The sequence below is a fragment of the Triturus cristatus genome, chromosome 4_2, assembly GCF_964204655.1.
Source record: "Triturus cristatus chromosome 4_2, aTriCri1.1, whole genome shotgun sequence".
Taxonomy (NCBI): Eukaryota; Metazoa; Chordata; class Amphibia; order Caudata; family Salamandridae; genus Triturus; species Triturus cristatus.
The window spans coordinates 858,777,045-858,796,161 of record NC_140586.1 but is presented as its reverse complement, the minus strand read 5'-3'; the positions used below and the strand labels follow the sequence as shown (position 1 = coordinate 858,796,161).

The window sequence follows — 19,117 nt, the reverse complement described above, 5'->3', positions numbered from 1 at the left end:
GACCATGTTTTACCTGAACAAACAGGGCGGGACTCGGTCACACCCCCTCTCCCTGGAGGCGCAGGCGATCTGGCACTGGCTGCTCGCCCGGAACCTCTCGGTAGTGGCAGTGCACCTTCCAGGGGAGTTGAATATCAAGGCAGACGCACACAGCAGGCACTTCGAAGATCAGCCCGACTGGGTGCTGCACGACGACGTGGTGGCAGACCTGTTCCGTTGTTGGGGTCGTCCAGACATCGATCTGTTTGCAGACGACGAAAATTCTAAATGCCACGCCTTCGCGTCCAGATTTCACCGTCCAGGGACCAGGGGGAATGCTCTTTTGATGGATTGGTCCGGGACATTTGCCTACGCCTTTCCGCCCCTGCCTCTGATTCCGAAGGTGGTATCCAAGCTGCTCAGATCCGACATGAAGATGATCCTCATAGCTCCGGATTGGCCGCGCCAGTGGTGGTACCCGGACCTTCTTCATCTCTCAGTTCGACCTCACAGGCGACTGCCTTGCAGGACGGACCTGCTGTCCAAGATGGGCGGGAGGATTCTGCATCCCAACCTTCCCTCACTGAACTTAACAGCATGGCTCCTGAGGTCCTGCAATACGGACATTTAGGTCTTCCACCTGACTGCATGCATATTCTCAAGGAAGCGAAGCGACCCTCCACAAGAGCGTCTTATGCGTTTAAGTGGAAGAGGTTCTTCATTTGGTGTAGGGAGAATCACCTTGACCCTACAAAGGGGCAGGAGGACGTCATCCTTCCGTACCTCCTTCACTTAGCTAGATCAGGCTTGAAGTATGCATCCATCAGGGTCCATTTGTCTGCCATTACCGCTTACAGGAGGTCTCCCAGTCAACCTTCTTTTTTCCAGATGCAGGTGGTCAAGGACTTCTTGCAGGGGTTGAAAAAAGTTTACCCCCCTGTTCGAAACCCTTCGCCTCCGTGGGAGTTGAACTTAGTGTTATCCAAGTTGATGGGCCCACCTTTTGAGCCGATCCACAAAGCTTCTTTACAGCATCTCTCGTGGAAGGCCGCTTTTCTGGTAGCCATTACATCGGCACGCAGAGTAAGCGAAATCCAGGCTCTGTGTACTAAAGAGCCGTACACAGTTTTTCACCAGCACAAAGTGGTCTTAAGGGCACATTCATCTTTTCTCCCTAAGGTAGTGTCTGATTTTCATATTAATCAGTCCATTTCTCTGCCATCCTTCTTCCCGAATCCAGCGACCCCGGCTGAGCGGTCGCTCCACTCCTTAGACCTCAAGAGGGTACTTAAATTCTACCTGGCAAGTACCAGAGGCATTAGGAAGACGGATCAGCTGTTTGTCAACTATGGCGCCATGAGAACAGGCTTCCCAGCGGCTAAACGATCCATTTCCAGATGGATTGTTTCCTGCATTACCCTAGCCTACCAGCTGGCGAAAAGGCCCTTACCTTTGGCCCCTAAGGCTCATTCTACTAGGGGGAAAGCGGCCACAGTAGCTTTCTTGCATGACGTTCCAATGGCAGAGATCTGCAAGGCGGCCACTTGGAAATCGGTTCACACCTTTACCAGGCACTACTGCCTCGAATCCGATTCCAGGGCGGATGCCCAAGTAGGCCAAGCCTCCTTGAGGAACCTGTTTGGGTAGCTGGGTCTATCTGAGCATACTGTTCCTTCTCTGTTTTTCTTTCCTTTGCCCGCAGGGGGATGAGGTAGGCTCGCTATTCTATTCTAATGCTTATGACTATGGATGAGGATCCCCTGGAAGAGAAGGATTAGTTACTTACCTGTAATCCTAGTTCTTTTCCAGGGGTATCCTCATCAAAGTCATAAGCAACCCTCCCGCCTCCCCGGGCAAAGGTGTGATAGTTTCAGAGGTTATTATTTCTTTGTGCCATGACTTTTCAGTCTCCGCAAAGAACAACTGACCTAACTGCCACCCCTGAGGCATGATGGGAAGGTGGGGGTCAGGTGTGCCTTAAAGGCACGGTGTCAGTTTTTTGCTATGCAGCTATGAGTTAGCTTTTCCGTCTTTTTAGACTGGGTATTTGCAATGCAGCCTGGGAGCTTCCTATGCTTTCAGTGTTTTCTAAGAATTTCTGCTGTTTTCTAAGCATTAAAACAGTTTCCAAACAAGTTATAATGTTGTTTCTCATGTTTATAATGGTATTTTCTTATGTGTAGTGGAAATTACTTACAGCATGGTTCAGCTCTAGGGTTTATGGGCTGCAATTGCTTGTGTATACATATAGGTATATATGTATGGATATATATATGTGGGGAACATATAATATACTGTTTCCGGGATCCTGCACATGGGCGGGAATATTCTAATGCTTATGACTTTGATGAGGATACCCCTGGAAGAGAACTAGGATTACAGGTAAGTAACTAATCCTTACTCATCTTTGCTAATCTTTTTCCTGATTGATAGGAATCTTCCTTCATAGGCTTTCCTTTTCCCCACACTGAGGTGGATTAGTTTGTCTGTAGTACTCTTTTTTACTCCTCAAGCTATTTGTATTAATGATTTTTTTTTGTTATTCTGTCTTTTTCCCTCCTGGTCTTTAAGAATTACGGATATAGTCATGTTTAGCACTGGTGAACAGGAATTGCTAGAAAAAGTTCTGGATCCAGCTAGAAGTCGGAGAAGGAGATCAAGATGAAGAATCTGACATAAGATTGTTACATATTTTAAGTATTCTCCAGTATTAAATTCTTCATAGATTCACATACATGAATTTTCCCTTTTGTTAAGGTGGGAGTCCCAACATAATTACAACAAGCACAATAAACAAAAGCACTGCTTAACAAGCTTATGGAAGTGACTTTGTTAATCAACTCACAGTATTTTAATAAGAACCTAAATTCAATCAGGAAGCAGATCAGGAAACACTATTCGTAACTGCAGGTCATGTGAAGGAAGCCTTCCCGAGCTCTGCTCAGTTTATCTTTCTCTAAAGCAGATTCTGTCAACTTTTGACCTTCGTTTCAGCTGCCAAATGGCAATCCATTTGATATGTTATCTTCTGGAAGATAAGCCTGACAGGAAATACGGTAGAAACCTTCAAAAAAGGCTTTTTCAGGCTTTGTGGTACCTGTGGCAAGCTTCTGCTCCACACTGTAGACCCTCATAAGGAAAGCCTTTACTATCTATACGCAAAGCATAACACCAAGGACTTTAAGTACTATACTACATGTTTAGGTAAAATTTTCAAAGACAGGAAAGGCAGATAAATAATTTGGCTTCAAAAATGAAAAGTAAAAGAGGAGCCTTTCTCTGGTGATGAAGGAAAATGTAAATCTCAAAAGAAACCATATAAGAGAGATTTTCAGAGATGGATTCTTAAGACGATCCCTCAAAAAATATCCATAAGAGCTCAGAAAAGAAGAAGCACTCTGAGTCAAACCCTGTCTTTCCTATAGAGAGGACCCTAAAGATAAATGAATCATCTTCTTCTGCAAAACCTGAGAAAACCAGGCCGCCACTCCTTCATTGCAGTTATCCCTCAGACATAACTGTTATCAATGGGCCCCCACCAGCGAGACACACGTCATCGAAGAAGCCATTGACGAGGCCACTGTTGATGACTACGATGACTATGGGCCAGATGTAGGTGGCAAAATACCGATCGCTAATGCTGAAATTCGCAGAATTTCAGCGTTTGGGATCGGTATTTGGCTGAGAGCAATGTAGGTGAGTTTAAACCTACTAGCAAAATAAGGAATCGCAAAATTTGCGATTCCTTATTTTGCTCTTGCATTTAAGGAATCACAAATTGGGATTCCTTAAATGCAATGTAGGTAGCACAAAAGAAAGTGCACTTTAGGCTTAAGGAATCGCTAATTACCACCAACTTCAAGTTGGTGGTAATTAGTGATTTCCTGTAAAAAAACACTTTTTTGCTTTTTTTAAAGTGCCATGTGGCACACATTCATGCCCTTAGGGCATGTATGTGCGCCACATGTGCACACCTGCACATTTCAGGGGTGCAACAGGGTGTCCTTTGCGATTCCTTAATACCGAATTGCAAATAGTGAATATCTTCTCATTCATTCCTATGGGCCTCCTAGCCCATAGGAATGAATGGGTAGGTATTCCTTATTAACAAATCTCAATTTGCGATTCGTTATGAAGGAATTTTAAGGAATCGCTAATATTTTAGAGATTCCTACCTACATTCAATTTAGTGAGTCCTTAATAGCGATTCGGTTAAAATCGCTATTAAGGACTCGCTAAATTGAATTTACCTACATCTGGCCCTTTGTCATCATGAATTATGATGATTACAAAGACAACAGCGTCATTGATGACATCGAAGCAGCACCGTCGACGGCGGCAGCACCATCGACGATAACTACATCTGCATCAATAACTATGACAAGGGCACCCTCATCTGTGCCAATGACCGATTTTAAACACAAAAAATATTGTTTGCGACATCATTAACGAGTCAGCCGACAAAATAACTAAGTATTATTCTGATCTCTGATAAGGGCATACCTGTACTACTGCAACATACTTCTCTCAGCAAGGTCTCTCCACTGCCACCTACACACTTACTAGACATCAACAAATCTGAGGAGAATGGTCCCATTGGCCCTGCCTACAGTCCTGTGCATCTACATGTCAAATTACAAGATGATGATGGTTATTAAGAGGGGTAATAATCTTTAGGGGATCCGCAGCTGGAAGCTGCAAGAGTATGAGTGAGTGGAGAGTGAACTTACTCAAGAGATGATGGAGTGGAATGGGATTATTATGTGGCCCCAGTCTCACTCCCACCTATTCCTCCAGCTGCTAGTTCTCTTCCTGATGACATTGGACCTTTCCATGCCCTTTTAGAGTGGGCTTCCAAATATTTTGAGTGACCCATTCTTGTAAAGCAAACAGGCTGATATCTTAACCAATTTAAGGAGACAGTATGTAAATCTGCTAAGGCAATCCCAATAATAGATAGGGTCTGGTGAGAAGGTATAAAGATAATGAGGAATCGGGCAACAGTGGCGGCGGCTGTGCCCTGCATGGATATAAAATACAAGGGCGTGGCTTACCACGCAGCGAGAGCGGACATGCCCGGGTAGAGCTCCTGCCTGAGCTCGCCTACACCGGGCCTTTTATCCGCTAAATCCTCCTTTTTCTGGCCCAAAACTGCCGGCGGACTTGATCCGGCATCTGCTGCATGCCCTGGCCAACTTTGGGGCGCATCGGGGGCACCGCGCACCACCGGCGCCGACGGCGAGACTGGGGCCGCCCTGGGGAGCCCGCGCCTGGGGAGGACGCCTGCGCGAGTCCGCGGCTTGAGGTGACACACCAGGCCTCGAGGGACTCGGCGGCCTCCCGCGATCCAACACTATAGCTGGCCCTGATCTGCTCCCTGCTGCATGCCCTGGCCAAACTTGGGGCTCCTTGGAGACGTCGCACGACGCTGCCACCAACGACGGGCCTGGCGCTGCACTGACGAACCCACGCCTGTGGACGGCGCCTACGCGAGTCCGCGGCTCGCGCTGCCCTCGCAGGCCTCACGCTGCGGCATAGGATACGCCCTGCGACTGCTGTCGTGACCCCCTGTGAGACGGACACAGCGATCGGGGGCTCCTGGGGGACCCCCCTCCCCCGTGGGAGGACTCCGGGCGACGACGGCGACGACGGCGGCCTGGGAGCGGCTTCGGCCGCCTGCGTGGATGCCCTCTGCGGTGCCCAGTGGACAGGCAAGTCGGCGGACGGGGGCCTGGGGGCCGGCGGGGTAGACCCGGAGAGGGGACAGCCACGGGAACCTGAGGAGGAGACGGCGACCCTGGGACCCGCGGCGTAACGCGGGGAACTCACCTCCCCCTCCCCCCCCGCTCTGGCCTGAGGGCTGCTACGCCGTAATCTGGCCTCCTTCGCACAGGCTCCCCATAGACCAGCATGCCACGCTGCCTGCGGCTGCACTAGCGCCGACGAACCTCCGAGAGATTGGACCTGATCGGAGCTGCACAGGTGCCCTGCTCCCCTGGGACGAGACCTTTGCCCTGCGCTGCTTGGAGCCACTAGCTCTGCGGCAGGTGAGACGCGGCTTCCAGCGGCGATCTCGGAGACGCCGGGGTGACCTGTCGCGACCGACGGGCCCCTGGCACACAACACCGGGGGTCATTAACTTGCGCTCGCCACCAGCTCCATGCCGGGAGGAGCGCGGACACGCACTGGATCGGGATCTGCGGTGGCAAAGGGGAGACAAACGAAAACGGTGCACAAGATGGATGCCGACCACGTGGCGGCGAAGCTGGACAGCGTCTTGGCGGCCATGGAGCGGATGGAAGAGTCGCTGCAACAGACGCGCGCCTCCCTGGAGACCAGAATCGATGGCGTGGCGATTGACCTGACCCACCTCCGCGCCGACCACAAGAAACTGCAGGCCCGCACTAAGACGCTGGAAGATGGAGTGGCAGCGGTTGAACCATTGGTGGCGCAAACAGATACAAAGGTACGTGACCTCCTCACCAGAATGGACCTCTTGGAGGGCAGGGCTGAAGATGCAGAAGGACGGGCACGAAGAAACAACATTCGCCTCGTGGGCATCCCAGAGAAATGGGAGGGAGCGGATCCCGCACGTAGGGTCGAGGACTGGTTACGAGACCTTCTTCCAGCTGGCACGCTTTCCCCCCACTTTGTGGTGGAGAGAGCCCACCGGGCTCTGACCCCAGGTCATTCCTCCTTCGAGTACTCAACTACCGAGATCGAGACGCGATCCTACGCGAAGCCAGGAACCTCGGGGAGGTCACCGTCGAGAACGCTGCGGTGATGTTTTTCCCGGACTACACTGCGAAAGTTCAGGGACAGAGACGCTCCTTCCTGGCTGTCAAGCGGAGGCTGCGTGAAGCGAACCTAAAGTACTCGCTACTTTTCCCGGCCAAACTACGAGTCGTGCTACGTGACAAGACACACTTCTTTATGAGCCCTGAGGAGGTTGCGGCCTGGCTGGATGGAGGTATGCCTGACGCGCCGCGAAGGGCGCCGGGAGCCAACACGATAGAACAGTCCAGGGGCCCGGGAAGGCGACGTCGCCGACGATCATTCACGCCACCACTGCTCGGGGAGGCAGTACGCCACTCCCCGCCGGCGGCTCTTGTCCAACAGGAGCAACAAGATGCTTTACGCAGAGTGGCGGAAATCAGCAACTCCCCGGCGCCATCGCTCCACCCGGGCGCCAGCCCAGCAGCGTCTTCTACAGACGACGAGGCTATATATGGTTTGCCGGACACGCAGAGCTCTGGGGGACCCCCGGAGGTCACACCCCAGACTGTGGATCTCTTTGGCTGACGGCGGCTGGGCCTGACTGCTGCCACCTACATAATGAGAACCCGCCGGGGCTTCTGCCCCGCTTGGCCCTGGGGCTGTTCTGGACCTGCCAACGCTCACACTGTCGCTGCCCTGGGGAGCCGAAATGCGGCACTGGCCACTGTAAGTACTTTACCTACTTGTTCATCTGCGGCTCACGCACCTCCGCTGCGGGCACGGGGGAATGCTCTGCCGCGACTCGTTGCCGGCCCGCGGCGACTTGACCTGCCTGGGAGGAGGGGGCTTGCACCCCCCCTGATACTCTTTCACACCCCAGACTGATGCCTGAACGTACAGCTGCTGCAGCATGGCATAGGAGACACTGGGCTTCCGCTGGCCAGTGAGGGCTTGCATGCTGCACCCGGGAGGGACACTGGGCACACCCGTAACTGCATTGTTTTGTTTACTGTTTGAACGCAACCACAAGTACCCCCTTAGACTGTATAGTTCGCGAGCTCACTTGAGTGTTTGGACGGCGACCTGTTGTGTGGCCGACCTTTTGGTATTTGGACTTTGTTGCCATGTTAAGGCTTTTTGCATTCCCCTTGTTCCCTACCCCACTACCCTGTTGGAGATCATGGTACTGCGGATATGACACCTATGACAGTTGCGCGGCTGGGACGGGCTATTGGAGCTGGGGGGCCTCTGACCGGGGGACCGCACCTTGGGAGGAGAGATGGCGCGCAGGCGCGAGTAGCTGACATGACTAATATACAAATATGCACCTGGAACGTCAGGGGAATGCACACACCAACCAGACGCTATCAAATTTACTCTTACCTAAAGCGCCATCGCATCAACATAGCACTACTCCAAGAGACCCACTTGAACGGTGCTGAGGTGCAAGCACTGCGCCGTCGATGGCGGGGGCAGCTTTACGCCACGGAGTACTCCTCCTATGCGCGCGGCACGCTGATATGGATCCGCCCTGGGACCCCCTGGGTAACTACGGAGGTGGCGGTAGATGGGGAGGGCAGATATGCGGCTGCGCAGGGCAGATTAGATGGCCAGCCTCTCACACTAGTGTCCCTCTATTCCCCCAATGTAGATCAGGGCGGCTTCCTGGCGCGGATCTCACGGGTCATGGCGCCATGGCACGCAACCTCGTGGATAATAGGGGGCGATTACAATTGCACACTAGATACGGCGCTGGACCGCTCCTCCCCACCCCCCGCTAATGCCTCTACACGGGGAGCCACAAAAGCGTTACTGGAATGGGCTGCGCAATGGGACCTACATGATGTCTGGCGGCAGCGCAACCCGGGGGTGCGGACGTACTCTTACTACTCCGGCGCTCACGACTTACATGTCCGCCTGGACAGGTTCATGGCTTCCACTGCCCTCCTACCCCACGTGACGGACACACAATACATGGGCCGCACGCACTCGGACCACAACCCACACTTCATGTCGCTGGCCTGGGCGCACCCGCACCCTCCTGTCCCCACTTGGCGCTTGCAGCCTGCGCTGCTGCTAGACGCGGCTTTCCGAGATAACTTGCTCACATGCATTGCGCAATACTTCGAGGACAACGCTGGCACGGCGTCAACTCCACAGACGGAATGGGACGCCTTCAAGGTAGTACTCAGGGGACATTGTCTACGCGCGCAGGGGCACATAAGGCTCCAATTGGAGAGGGACCTGACCAGCTTGGAGTCGGGCTTACTGTCACGGGAAGAGGGGGCTGTGGCTGGCGACGGGGGTCCGCTACATGAGGCCCGCGCAGAACACGCACGACTTCTAGAGCGACTCCGGAACATAAACTATGCCGCGCACTCGGCGAGGACGCATCACCTGGGCGACAGACCTGGCAAACTTTTAGCGTGGCTCATCTCTCAGGAGACTCGCTCGACACCAGTGGCGGCTGTACAGACGGGAGGGGGGGACTTAGTGTACACACAGATCGGTATCCACGAAGCCTTCACGTCTCATTATGCAGGGCTGTATCGCTCCCGCTTGGCGGCTCCTCCTATGGCTATCGCTGACTACCTCTCCCCCCTGCCAATGCCGCACCTAACTATTGCACAGCAGGACGAACTAGGTGCCCCACTGGAGCCTGATGAGCTCCGAGAAGCCATCTTTAATCTGTCGAATGGTAAAACGCCGGGTCCGGATGGACTGCCGGCCGAGATGTACAAGGCCGGCTCGGATATTCTCATTCCGGAGCTGCTGAAGATGTACACTGCGGCAGCGGAGACTGACGCTCTGCCCCCCACATTAAATGAAGCCACGCTGGTCTCTATTCTTAAACCGGGCAAGGATGGTGCACAGGTGGGCTCTTATCGCCCATTGGCACTCCTGAACACAGATTATAAAATCTTGGCTTCTACCTTGGCTAGAAGACTGGCCCCCCATGTGCCCACCTTAGTACACCGTGACCAGAACGGGTTCGTCCCCACGCGCCACACTTCCTTTAACATACGCCGCCTCTTCCGGGTGCAGGAGTACGCTACACGGCAGTGGCCGCGAGCGGGATGCCTCATATTGGATCTGGAGAAGGCTTTCGATTCTGTGGAGTGGCCGTACCTGCGGGCGGTTACAGAGAAATATCGACTGGGGGGGGGATACCAGACTATGATTGGCCTGCTCTACGGCAGACCGACAGTCCGGGTTCGCACGGGCCGCCTCATCTCGGACACCATCCGGGTCTGCAGGGGCACCCGCCAGGGCTGCCCGTTGTCGCCACTGCTGTTCTCACTGGCCATGGAGCCATTGGCCACGACCCTCAGAGCACACGGGCTGGAATGGGGAATCCCGCTGGCGGATGGAATGCACACCGTCTCACTGTATGCAGACGATTTGCTACTGTACGTCAGGGACATAACCGCCATCCCTGCCTCCCTCGCTGGCGTTTTCCGCACTTTTGAAGGAATATCGGGCCTCAGGGTTAACTGGGCCAAGTCGGGGGCGTACCCCTTTAACCCTGACGTACAGGAATGTGACATCCGGCTGGGAGGAGACAGGCTACAATGGCATCCCACCACTTTCCGATACCTCGGGATCCAAATCTATCGCACGCCGGCGGATGTCTTGGAAGGGAACATTTGCCGAGCGATCGCTTCTATCCGAGCGCAAATTGGCTTTTGGAATACCCTACCCCTGAACGTGCCCAGCCGTGTGGCGCTAACCAAAATGATTGTGCTACCTCGCCTCCTCTACTACTTCGCGAACATGCCTCTGTATGTGCCTGTCAGGCTCTTTCGCGACCTAGAGGCATTGCTCCGTTCACTCATCTGGAACAAGGGAAGGCCACGAGTGGCGCTGACTAAATTATATATGCCCACAGACTCGGGGGGTCTGGCGGTTCCTAACCTGGAGCTGTACTACCTCGCGGCGCAGATGCAATGGGTGGCGGGATGGCTGAGCGGCAAACACCTCGAAGACACGGCCACACACATGGCTACATGGACGCAAACGCACATTAATGCGCTGTTCCATCCGATAACCCGCGCACCCTGCCCCTCCCAGATCTACCTGGCAGTGGCGCGCAGATGCTTTCTGAGGAGCCTTCGTCTCACGCGCGCTACGAAACCTTATGCCCCTAGCGTACCACTTTTGGGTATGCCCAGCCCGACGGGGCCGCTCACGGAGACTCACTTAGCTGGCTGGGACCAAGCGGGAGTGGCCACGCTGAGCGATCTATATGCTGATGGCGCACTGCTCACGTTCGCCAACCTGTCTGAAGACTCAACCCTCCCGGCGGGGCAGTTCCTCCTACATGCTTCCATTCTGCGCACACTCACGGCTTCCTGGGGTGACATGACAGATGAGCCTCCGATGCATACCTTCATGCAATACCTACACGTTATGGGCCATGGCGCGCACGTCGTACACTGGCTTGCGCAGGCACTACAGGCGCACTCACAGCCATCCACAATAGCATTGAGGGAGCGCTGGGCGACGGACAGGGGAAGAGACTGGACGGACAAGGAATGGGCGATGATACTGGCTGGCCCAACGAACATCCCACGCAACCCCCGCTTTAAACTTATACAATACTACATCCTACAGCGCGCATACCTCACCCCTGATAAAATTAACAGATATTTCGCGAGGACAGACGCAACCTGCCCGCGATGCTCCTTGCCGGGAGCGGATCTGTTACACATGCTATGGCACTCCCCGGAGATACAGGCATACTGGGACACGGTGCTGCCACTGCTCGCGTACGGCGCAGATGGGCGGTTCCCACACACATGGGAAACATGCATTCTAGGACTCTACAAGCGCACAAAAGACAATAAGGTGCAGGCACGCTTTTGGGACATGGGTCTTATCACGGCCAAACGCATGATTACCAAGCACTGGAAGGCAGCAGTTTCCCCACACGTACGCCACTGGAGAGCCTCCTTTGTTAATTGGGCGCAAGCAGAGAGCGCGGTGCTCCTTCGCGAGGAAACGGCAGGGCTCCGGAAGTTCCCCATTGCACACCTTTGGGACACTCTCCTTGGGACATTCCAGAGGGCTTGCCGGGATAGGGGGATAACCTGAATCCCTGGGATATGTTACACCTCCGCTGGTGGGACAGCGCCGGCCCTGGGGCTGCTGGGAGGACGACTCTTACCCCCCCCCCCCCCCTTGCCCCTGCTTGCCCCTGACGTCCTGGGGATACTGGTGGGCGGGTGCGGACGCGGACACCAGGGAGACTCGACCTCCCTGAAAGCCCTCTGTCTCTATTGTTCCCATCTCCTGACTTGCGACTCCACGCACACGTCGCGCGGCCCTGCCGAGCCCAGCCTGACAGCCAATGACCCTCCTGCTCTGCCGCAGACCGATCTCCCCCCCCCCTCTTCACCCCCCCTCTCCCCCTCAGCCCTGTTTGAGTTTATGACCTTAACCCTAGCACATATTATTGCTATGCATACACGGGATAGATAAGGACTATGATGCTGCATACCAGGCTCGCCAGCTCTATGCGCTGCCGTATGTGTAGCTGTGAGCTATACTGGGTTATCCTTGCCGCGCTTCGGCCCGCACCCTGAGCGCGCTGCTGGCGTTCGGCCACCCGGAGGCCTCTACATCCTGGGGACATGGCGACGTCCGCTGGGTCACTGGCTTGGGGCTTGGGTGGCAGCCGGCATAGCCGTGGAGTGGGTTAGATCACAGCGCCATCCTTTACCGTTGATAGCATGCACCTGAGACACCTCTAAAACTAAAAAGCACATACGTAACATTCCGCGCCTACTCCCTTCACAACGCGCACACCCCCTCTTCTGCGCGCATGTCATCCTGCATAATGCCGCCGGACCTCCGGGTTGTCGGCTAAATGGCTGTGTTCTCATATCTGGAGATGTACACTTTATTTAACTGCTTTACCACCTGGACAGTGACTGTGCGTTGTAAGACGACATAAATGTGCACAATAAAGGTTTTCAAAAAAAAAAAAAAAATGGATATAAAATACAAGGCACCAGAAGATGCACAGGCTTTCCTTCTAAGACAACCGCAAAAAGACTCTGGTCATGAAGGCTCCACCATTGATGCTCATGAAATTCTTCGCCAACAAAACCTCTGGAGGTTCTTTGGCAATGTTGCATGCCACCTTTTTGCAGCACTAGTGGAAGGAGTCAGTTCTCTTCCAGGGGTATCCTCATCAAATTCATAAGCACTAGAATATTCCCGCCCATGCGCGGGACCCAGGAAACACAATCATATATGTGAAAACATATATGTACCTCCATATATATATATACATACATACATATATATATATATATATATACATACGTATATATATATATATATATATATATATATATATATATATATATATATATATATATATATATATATATATATATATATACATATATATATATCTTCACAAGTTTTCCCCAGATACGAGGCCGCACTCCATTACAGGTAGGAAACACTCCTTTATTTTTCGAAGGCAGGCAGCTTCTCATCCCTTCTTTGAGTCCCACGGCCTGACGCGTTTCAGGGAATTCTTTCCCTTTCCTCAGAGGCCAAAATTCAGCAGCTTCAGAAATGCGTGCACTGCACTGTCCCATGCACGGTATTAAACTTGCCTCCGGTGTGCTGCTTCCGGTGTGCTCGTTACTTATCCCCTTTTTGAGGTGCATGCTGGGACCTGCAGTGATTTCATGCATCCAATTGAACCCTCCAGTGGGTTTACCCTTCAATGGGTTGAGTGCTCATTTTTCCTTTCACGGACCAATTTGAACAGCTCTTCAGTGAGCCCCCCGAATGAGACTCTGCCTGTCTAATTAGAACAACCTGTTCTGCCGATCACGAGAGAAGCTCATTTCTCTCGCGCAGACCCAAGTTCACTCCAGGGCGGTGCGTTGCCTCCACGGCCTGGAAGCGCCGTGATTAATGTCTTCACAAGTTTTCCCCAGATACGAGGCCGCACTCCATTACAGGTAGGAAACACTCCTTTATTTTTCTAAGGCAGGCAGCTTCTCATCCCTTCTTTGAGTCCCACGGCCTGACGCGTTTCAGGGAATTCTTTCCCTTTCCTCAGAGGCCAAAATGCAGCAGCTTCAGAAATGCGTGCACTGCACTGTCCCATGCACGGTATTAAACTTGCCTCCGGTGTGCTGCTTTCGGTGTGCTCGTTACTTATCCCCTTTTGAGGTGCATGCCGGGACCTGCAGTGATTTCATGCATCCAATTGAACCCTCCAGTGGGTTTACCCTTCAATGGGTTAAGTGCTCATTTTTCCTTTCACGGACCAATTTGAACAGCTCTTCAGTGAGCCCCCCAAATGAGACTCTGCCTGTCTAATTAGAACAACCTGTTCTGCCGATCACGAGAGAAGCTCATTTCTCTCGCGCAGACCCAAGTTCACTCCAGGGCGGTGCGTTGCCTCCACGGCCTGGAAGCACCGTGATTAATGTCTTCACAAGTTTTCCCCAGATACGAGGCCGCACTCCATTACAGGTAGGAAACACTCCTTTATTTTTCGAAGGCAGGCAGCTTCTCCTCCCTTCTTTGAGTCCCACGGCCTGACGCTTTTCAGGGAATTCTTTCCCTTTCCTCAGATGCCAAAATGCAGCAGCTTCAGAAATGCGTGCACTGCACTGTCCCATGCACGGTATTAAACTTGCCTCCGGTGTGCTCGTTACTTATCCCTGTATATATATATACAGGGATAAGTCAAATCAAAAATCCACTCAAACGCCTGGAGAAATGCATGCGTTCCGAAGTCACCAAATGGTGGGAGCATAAATCACTGTCCAAGTATATCGAGGAGGGGCGAGTACCTAGGGGGCTACGTATTCTACTGGCACCCAGTTATGAAAACCCTAACCCGGATATGCTGAAGGAATGGGGACAAAGCAATCTGGCAGCATCAACAAATTTGGTAAAAATTCTAGTTAAATATGCAGAAGTCGACAGATTGGCTCTGGCTAAGCAGATTGATGAAATAAATGAATTGCTCTGCAAATTTGAACCTAATGATTCCATCACCAAATCCAAAAAAGAAATACAGGAACGGTTGGTGAAACAAGAGGATAAGATCAAAGCACGCAAAGTGTATAAATTCGCTCGTGACAAGGAGGACTATGAGCAGGGACGCATTTACACTTTTGCTCGCAAATTTGACAACATCAAAAGATCTAAATTAAATCAATCAACAACTATGATGTCTGCTCACAAGGAAGCATCAGCAAGTGCTAACATCCAAACTGCCACCGCTGAAAGTGATATCGAGTCCACAACGAGCATGTTTTCCTCAGATGAAGGCAGCACCAGTAGCCTAGTTACAGAAGATAGGTCGACAATACCGGACCTTGGTGAAGAAATTGATTTTTTAGTATACGACCGGTTGCAAACCTTGAGACCACGCAATCAAAAGACAAAAGAGCAAAAATCAACCAAAGACGGAGAGAGCGCCGCAAAAAGCGCAAATCAGTACAGAAAACCAAAAAGGCAATATTGGCGCAAAAATCAATAAAAGATAATACCATAGTAAATCTCTCGTCCATTACCCTTTCCGAGGCGGAAAAGCAGCTCCTCAGTCTCGGTTTGTCTTTCTGTCCTGTTAGTGACTTTAAGTACACCAGTACACGCGTTGATGTCTTTTGTTACATCCGCAAATTGAAACTTCAAAAATTCTTCAGCATAAAAGAAGGTCTCAAAGAACGAGAACAAGTTACCAGCAGTCAGCCTAACATAGAATTAACAGCAGCAGATGCCAGATTATTGCTTACCATGCACCAACTTCAAAGAGATATAGCTGAACCCGTGGACGCCTTATCAACGCAACAAGAACTAAATGTCGCCACGATTGTACAAACAGGAGCACATCTTTCTCCTTTCAAGCCAAAGTCCACTTTCATGCCCAATATGCCCAGGGACGCTATAGATACCTTCCATGAGGTGATTGTGGAGGACCTTAAAAAACGGCACTACAAAATTAAACACAGGAGACGATACAAGAGTGAACATGAAAAAGAATATGCAGCATTGATTAAACGACTGAATAATGATCATCACATCATTGTCACCACTTCGGACAAAGGGGGAAATATTGTCATCTGGCCACAAGAGGCATATATTACAGAGGCTCAGAAACAGCTCAGTGATCCCCTTTGTTACGCAAAAACCACACACAAGGAATATAATGCAGCCAAAGACAACATCAAAAAAATCCTTTTCAAATGGAAGAGAGTAGGAATGATATCGGCTGAAGAATTCAAGTTCCTACAAGTTGACAATCCTGTATTACCCAGATTATATTTAATCCCCAAGGTCCACAAAAATACATCACCGGTCCCTGGAAGGCCCATTATATCGGCCATGCAAGGAATTGCAGAACACATCACCCAATACATTGATTACTTCTTGCAGGACATAGTCACGGGTTTGCCTACCTACATCAAGGACACCGGGGACTTTTTGAAAAAGATCAAAAATTTAGTTTGGACTCCGGATTTGATATTCATTACTTTGGATATTGAATCCCTTTATACCAGTATTGAACACCATACGGGTTTGAAAGCACTGGAGTACTTCTTGAGTAAAAGACCGATACAATGTTATGGGCACAACAAAATGCTCATAGAACTAGTAACCTGGTGTCTTGATAATAATTATTTTTTATTTGGCAAAAACCTGTTCCTACAAAAGGGAGGTGTGGCAATGGGGGCCTGCTTTTCTCCCAGCTACGCGTGCTTGCACGTAGGCTGGTGGGAGGAGCAGGTCCTCAAGAACACACATCGTTCTGCTTATCATGATCATGTTCTTACATGGCTGCGTTATATTGATGACGTTTTTATTATATGGAAAGGGGATCAAAACAGTGCAATTGAGTTTGTCAGAAATATTAATATCAATGAGCAAAATTTAAAATTTACATCTAACATTAACAACCAACAAGTAGATTTTTTGGATGTAAAAATTTACATACACAAAGGACAAATAGCCACTACTTTGCACAGAAAAAGCACTGCTGGCAATACAACTCTACATGCCAGCAGTGCCCACCCCAGACACGTCATCAACAACATTCCATACGGAGAGCTTTTAAGACTCAAACGTATCTGCAGTACCGAGGAGGATCTGTCATACTGCACCACACAGGCATTGAATAGATTTAAAGCCAGAGGTTACAAAGACACCATCTTAAAACAAGCCATGGCTAAAATAAAAATGAAACCTAGAGAGGCATTGCTAGATATTAATCCCCTATCCACACAAGCACCAGATTCAGTAGCTAATGATATGGAAGGCACTCCTAGGTTTGTGACTACTTTCAATCGTCAAGAAAGGAAAATCAGATCCATCTTGACAAATAGCTGGCCAATACTTTTGACTGATGGGGTGTTAGCCCCCAAATTACCAACAGCACCTACTATTACTTACAGAAAGGGACCTTCCATGAGGTCGCAAATTACGAAAAGTTTTCCTGAATTAAGCACAGACTTAATGTGGTTACAACCCCGGCCGGGGTTTGTTAGATGTTCCAGCTGCAGGGCCTGCAAGTTCGGAATAAATACTACGCAATATGCTACCCCCTTCAGCCCAGATATTATCAAAATCAGGGGTACTTATAATTGCAAGACCGAGTACGCAGTTTATGTTCTGACATGCACCTGCGGCTTAAGATATGTGGGCAGCACGAAGCTTCAGGTGCATGTCAGAATTCTCCAACATCTTCGAGCCATCGTTAATAACGATACTGCATACCCTGTGGCCAGGCATTTTAAAACAGTCCACAGTAACAACTTACAGTGCCTTAGCTATTATGTGATCGGAGCAATCCCCAAATTACACAGAGGTGGGGACAGAGATAAATTGTTGAGAAAGCTGGAATCCAAATTAATTTTAGAATTGGACAGCAAGTTCCCCAACGGGTTGAACACTACGGAGGATTTATATCATTTTTTATGAAATGACACTGAGCATTATATTACACTTCACATACCATTAGTTGCATTTCTTACATGTAGCTGCTTCCCTATGACATTGCCAATTTTTGCTAAGAAAATGTTTTTTATTCTACTTTTAGAATTTGGTATTGATATATCAAATATTAGTGGTACACTTCTTGGGCATAATAATTTTTTCACTCGTTTGACTTAGTTTTTCACGTTCGTTGTAGTTCAAAACGATTCAGACATGGTTCAATAATTTCAACATTCAATATATTTTTTTATGTTGGGATCAACATTTAAAAATAGGATTATATATTTCGAAGATACACACTAGACCTAGGAGCATTCATGCCAATTATCTTACATCAAAATGAGTGACAAAGGACAACATTAGATTATGTGACGAATTCTTTTCATTACTTGCATTATTTGCACATATATCTGGCATATTGTCTATATGAAATGTATTGCAATAACATAATTTGCACGGCGTAATTTGCACATTTTGCAACGGCGTTATTTTTGTACATATTTATCAGCAGAATTTGCACATATTTAAGCATTGATTTGTCACATATGTCTTGTGTTCATGAATTACCTTGTTGACTCAGTCTATTGTACCCAGCTAGCATCTCAAAATGAGTTTCCGCATTTATGCTGTATATTTCTCTATTCTGATATTTGCTCAGCTTACAGGTATGGGTTTTTAGATCTTCCCATCCAATGTTTTAAAATTAACTTTCTGTTTTGAGTAGAAGAAAGACTGAACCATGTTAGTGCATTAAGGCACTTAGTAGCTTGTCTATGTTGATTATCCCACGTGGTACACACAGAGCAATTTTAAAAAACGGCATTACCGGCACTGACTATCTGTGAGCAAGGGCAACCGCCCGAAACGCGTCAGATTTTGTGCTTTTTCGATTAATAAATAACATCTTGCCTTATTCCTGGGATTCGTGGTGTCTCTGTTCGTCAAGTTGGAGGTGCAGCGTCATCGAGGTTGTTGAATATATATATATATATATATATATATATATATATATATATATATATATATATATATATATATATATATATATATATATATATATATATATATATATATATATATATATAAAATAAAATGCCAGAGTGTCCCCATAGAGACATCACGCGTAGAAAGATTACCGCTCAGCATATCCAGCGGTAGCAGCCACAGCGAGCCCTTGCATCCTCCTGTTTGCATATGCCAAACGCGTTTCAAGCCGTAAGCCCTTTATCAATGGCATGCAAGTAACAAAGTGAAGCACCCAAGTAGCTTTGGAACACTTTATTGGTTTATTAGAGTCCCGCCTATGTGGGCGTGCGCAGGCATGTGAAGGACTGGGTTATTCTAAGACCCAGCGGTGCCAGGGAACAACACCTGAAACCTTTGTGGGTTACCTGTTCTGGCGTACAAAACACAGAGACACGGGACACTTCCAGCGACGTCAGAG

At 49.8% G+C, this 19,117-nt stretch overlaps 1 protein-coding gene across 5 annotated transcripts in view; it reads left to right on the top strand.

Annotated features, from left to right (window-relative positions):
* LOC146835265 (HORMA domain-containing protein 1-like) overlaps nt 1-19,117 on the top strand; it is a 1,528,718-nt gene that overhangs the window by 1,373,753 nt on the left and 135,848 nt on the right. For 2 of the 5 annotated variants that reach the window (XM_085602851.1, XM_085602850.1), the window contains one exon: nt 2,551-2,794. The exons of the other annotated variants lie outside the window; for them this stretch is intronic. In XM_085602851.1, the coding sequence (XP_085458977.1) occupies nt 2,551-2,574 (24 nt within the window). In that variant the 3' untranslated portion in view covers nt 2,575-2,794. Of the gene's footprint in view, nt 1-2,550; nt 2,795-19,117 lie in introns of those variants that run through there. 5 annotated transcript variants of the gene reach the window in all.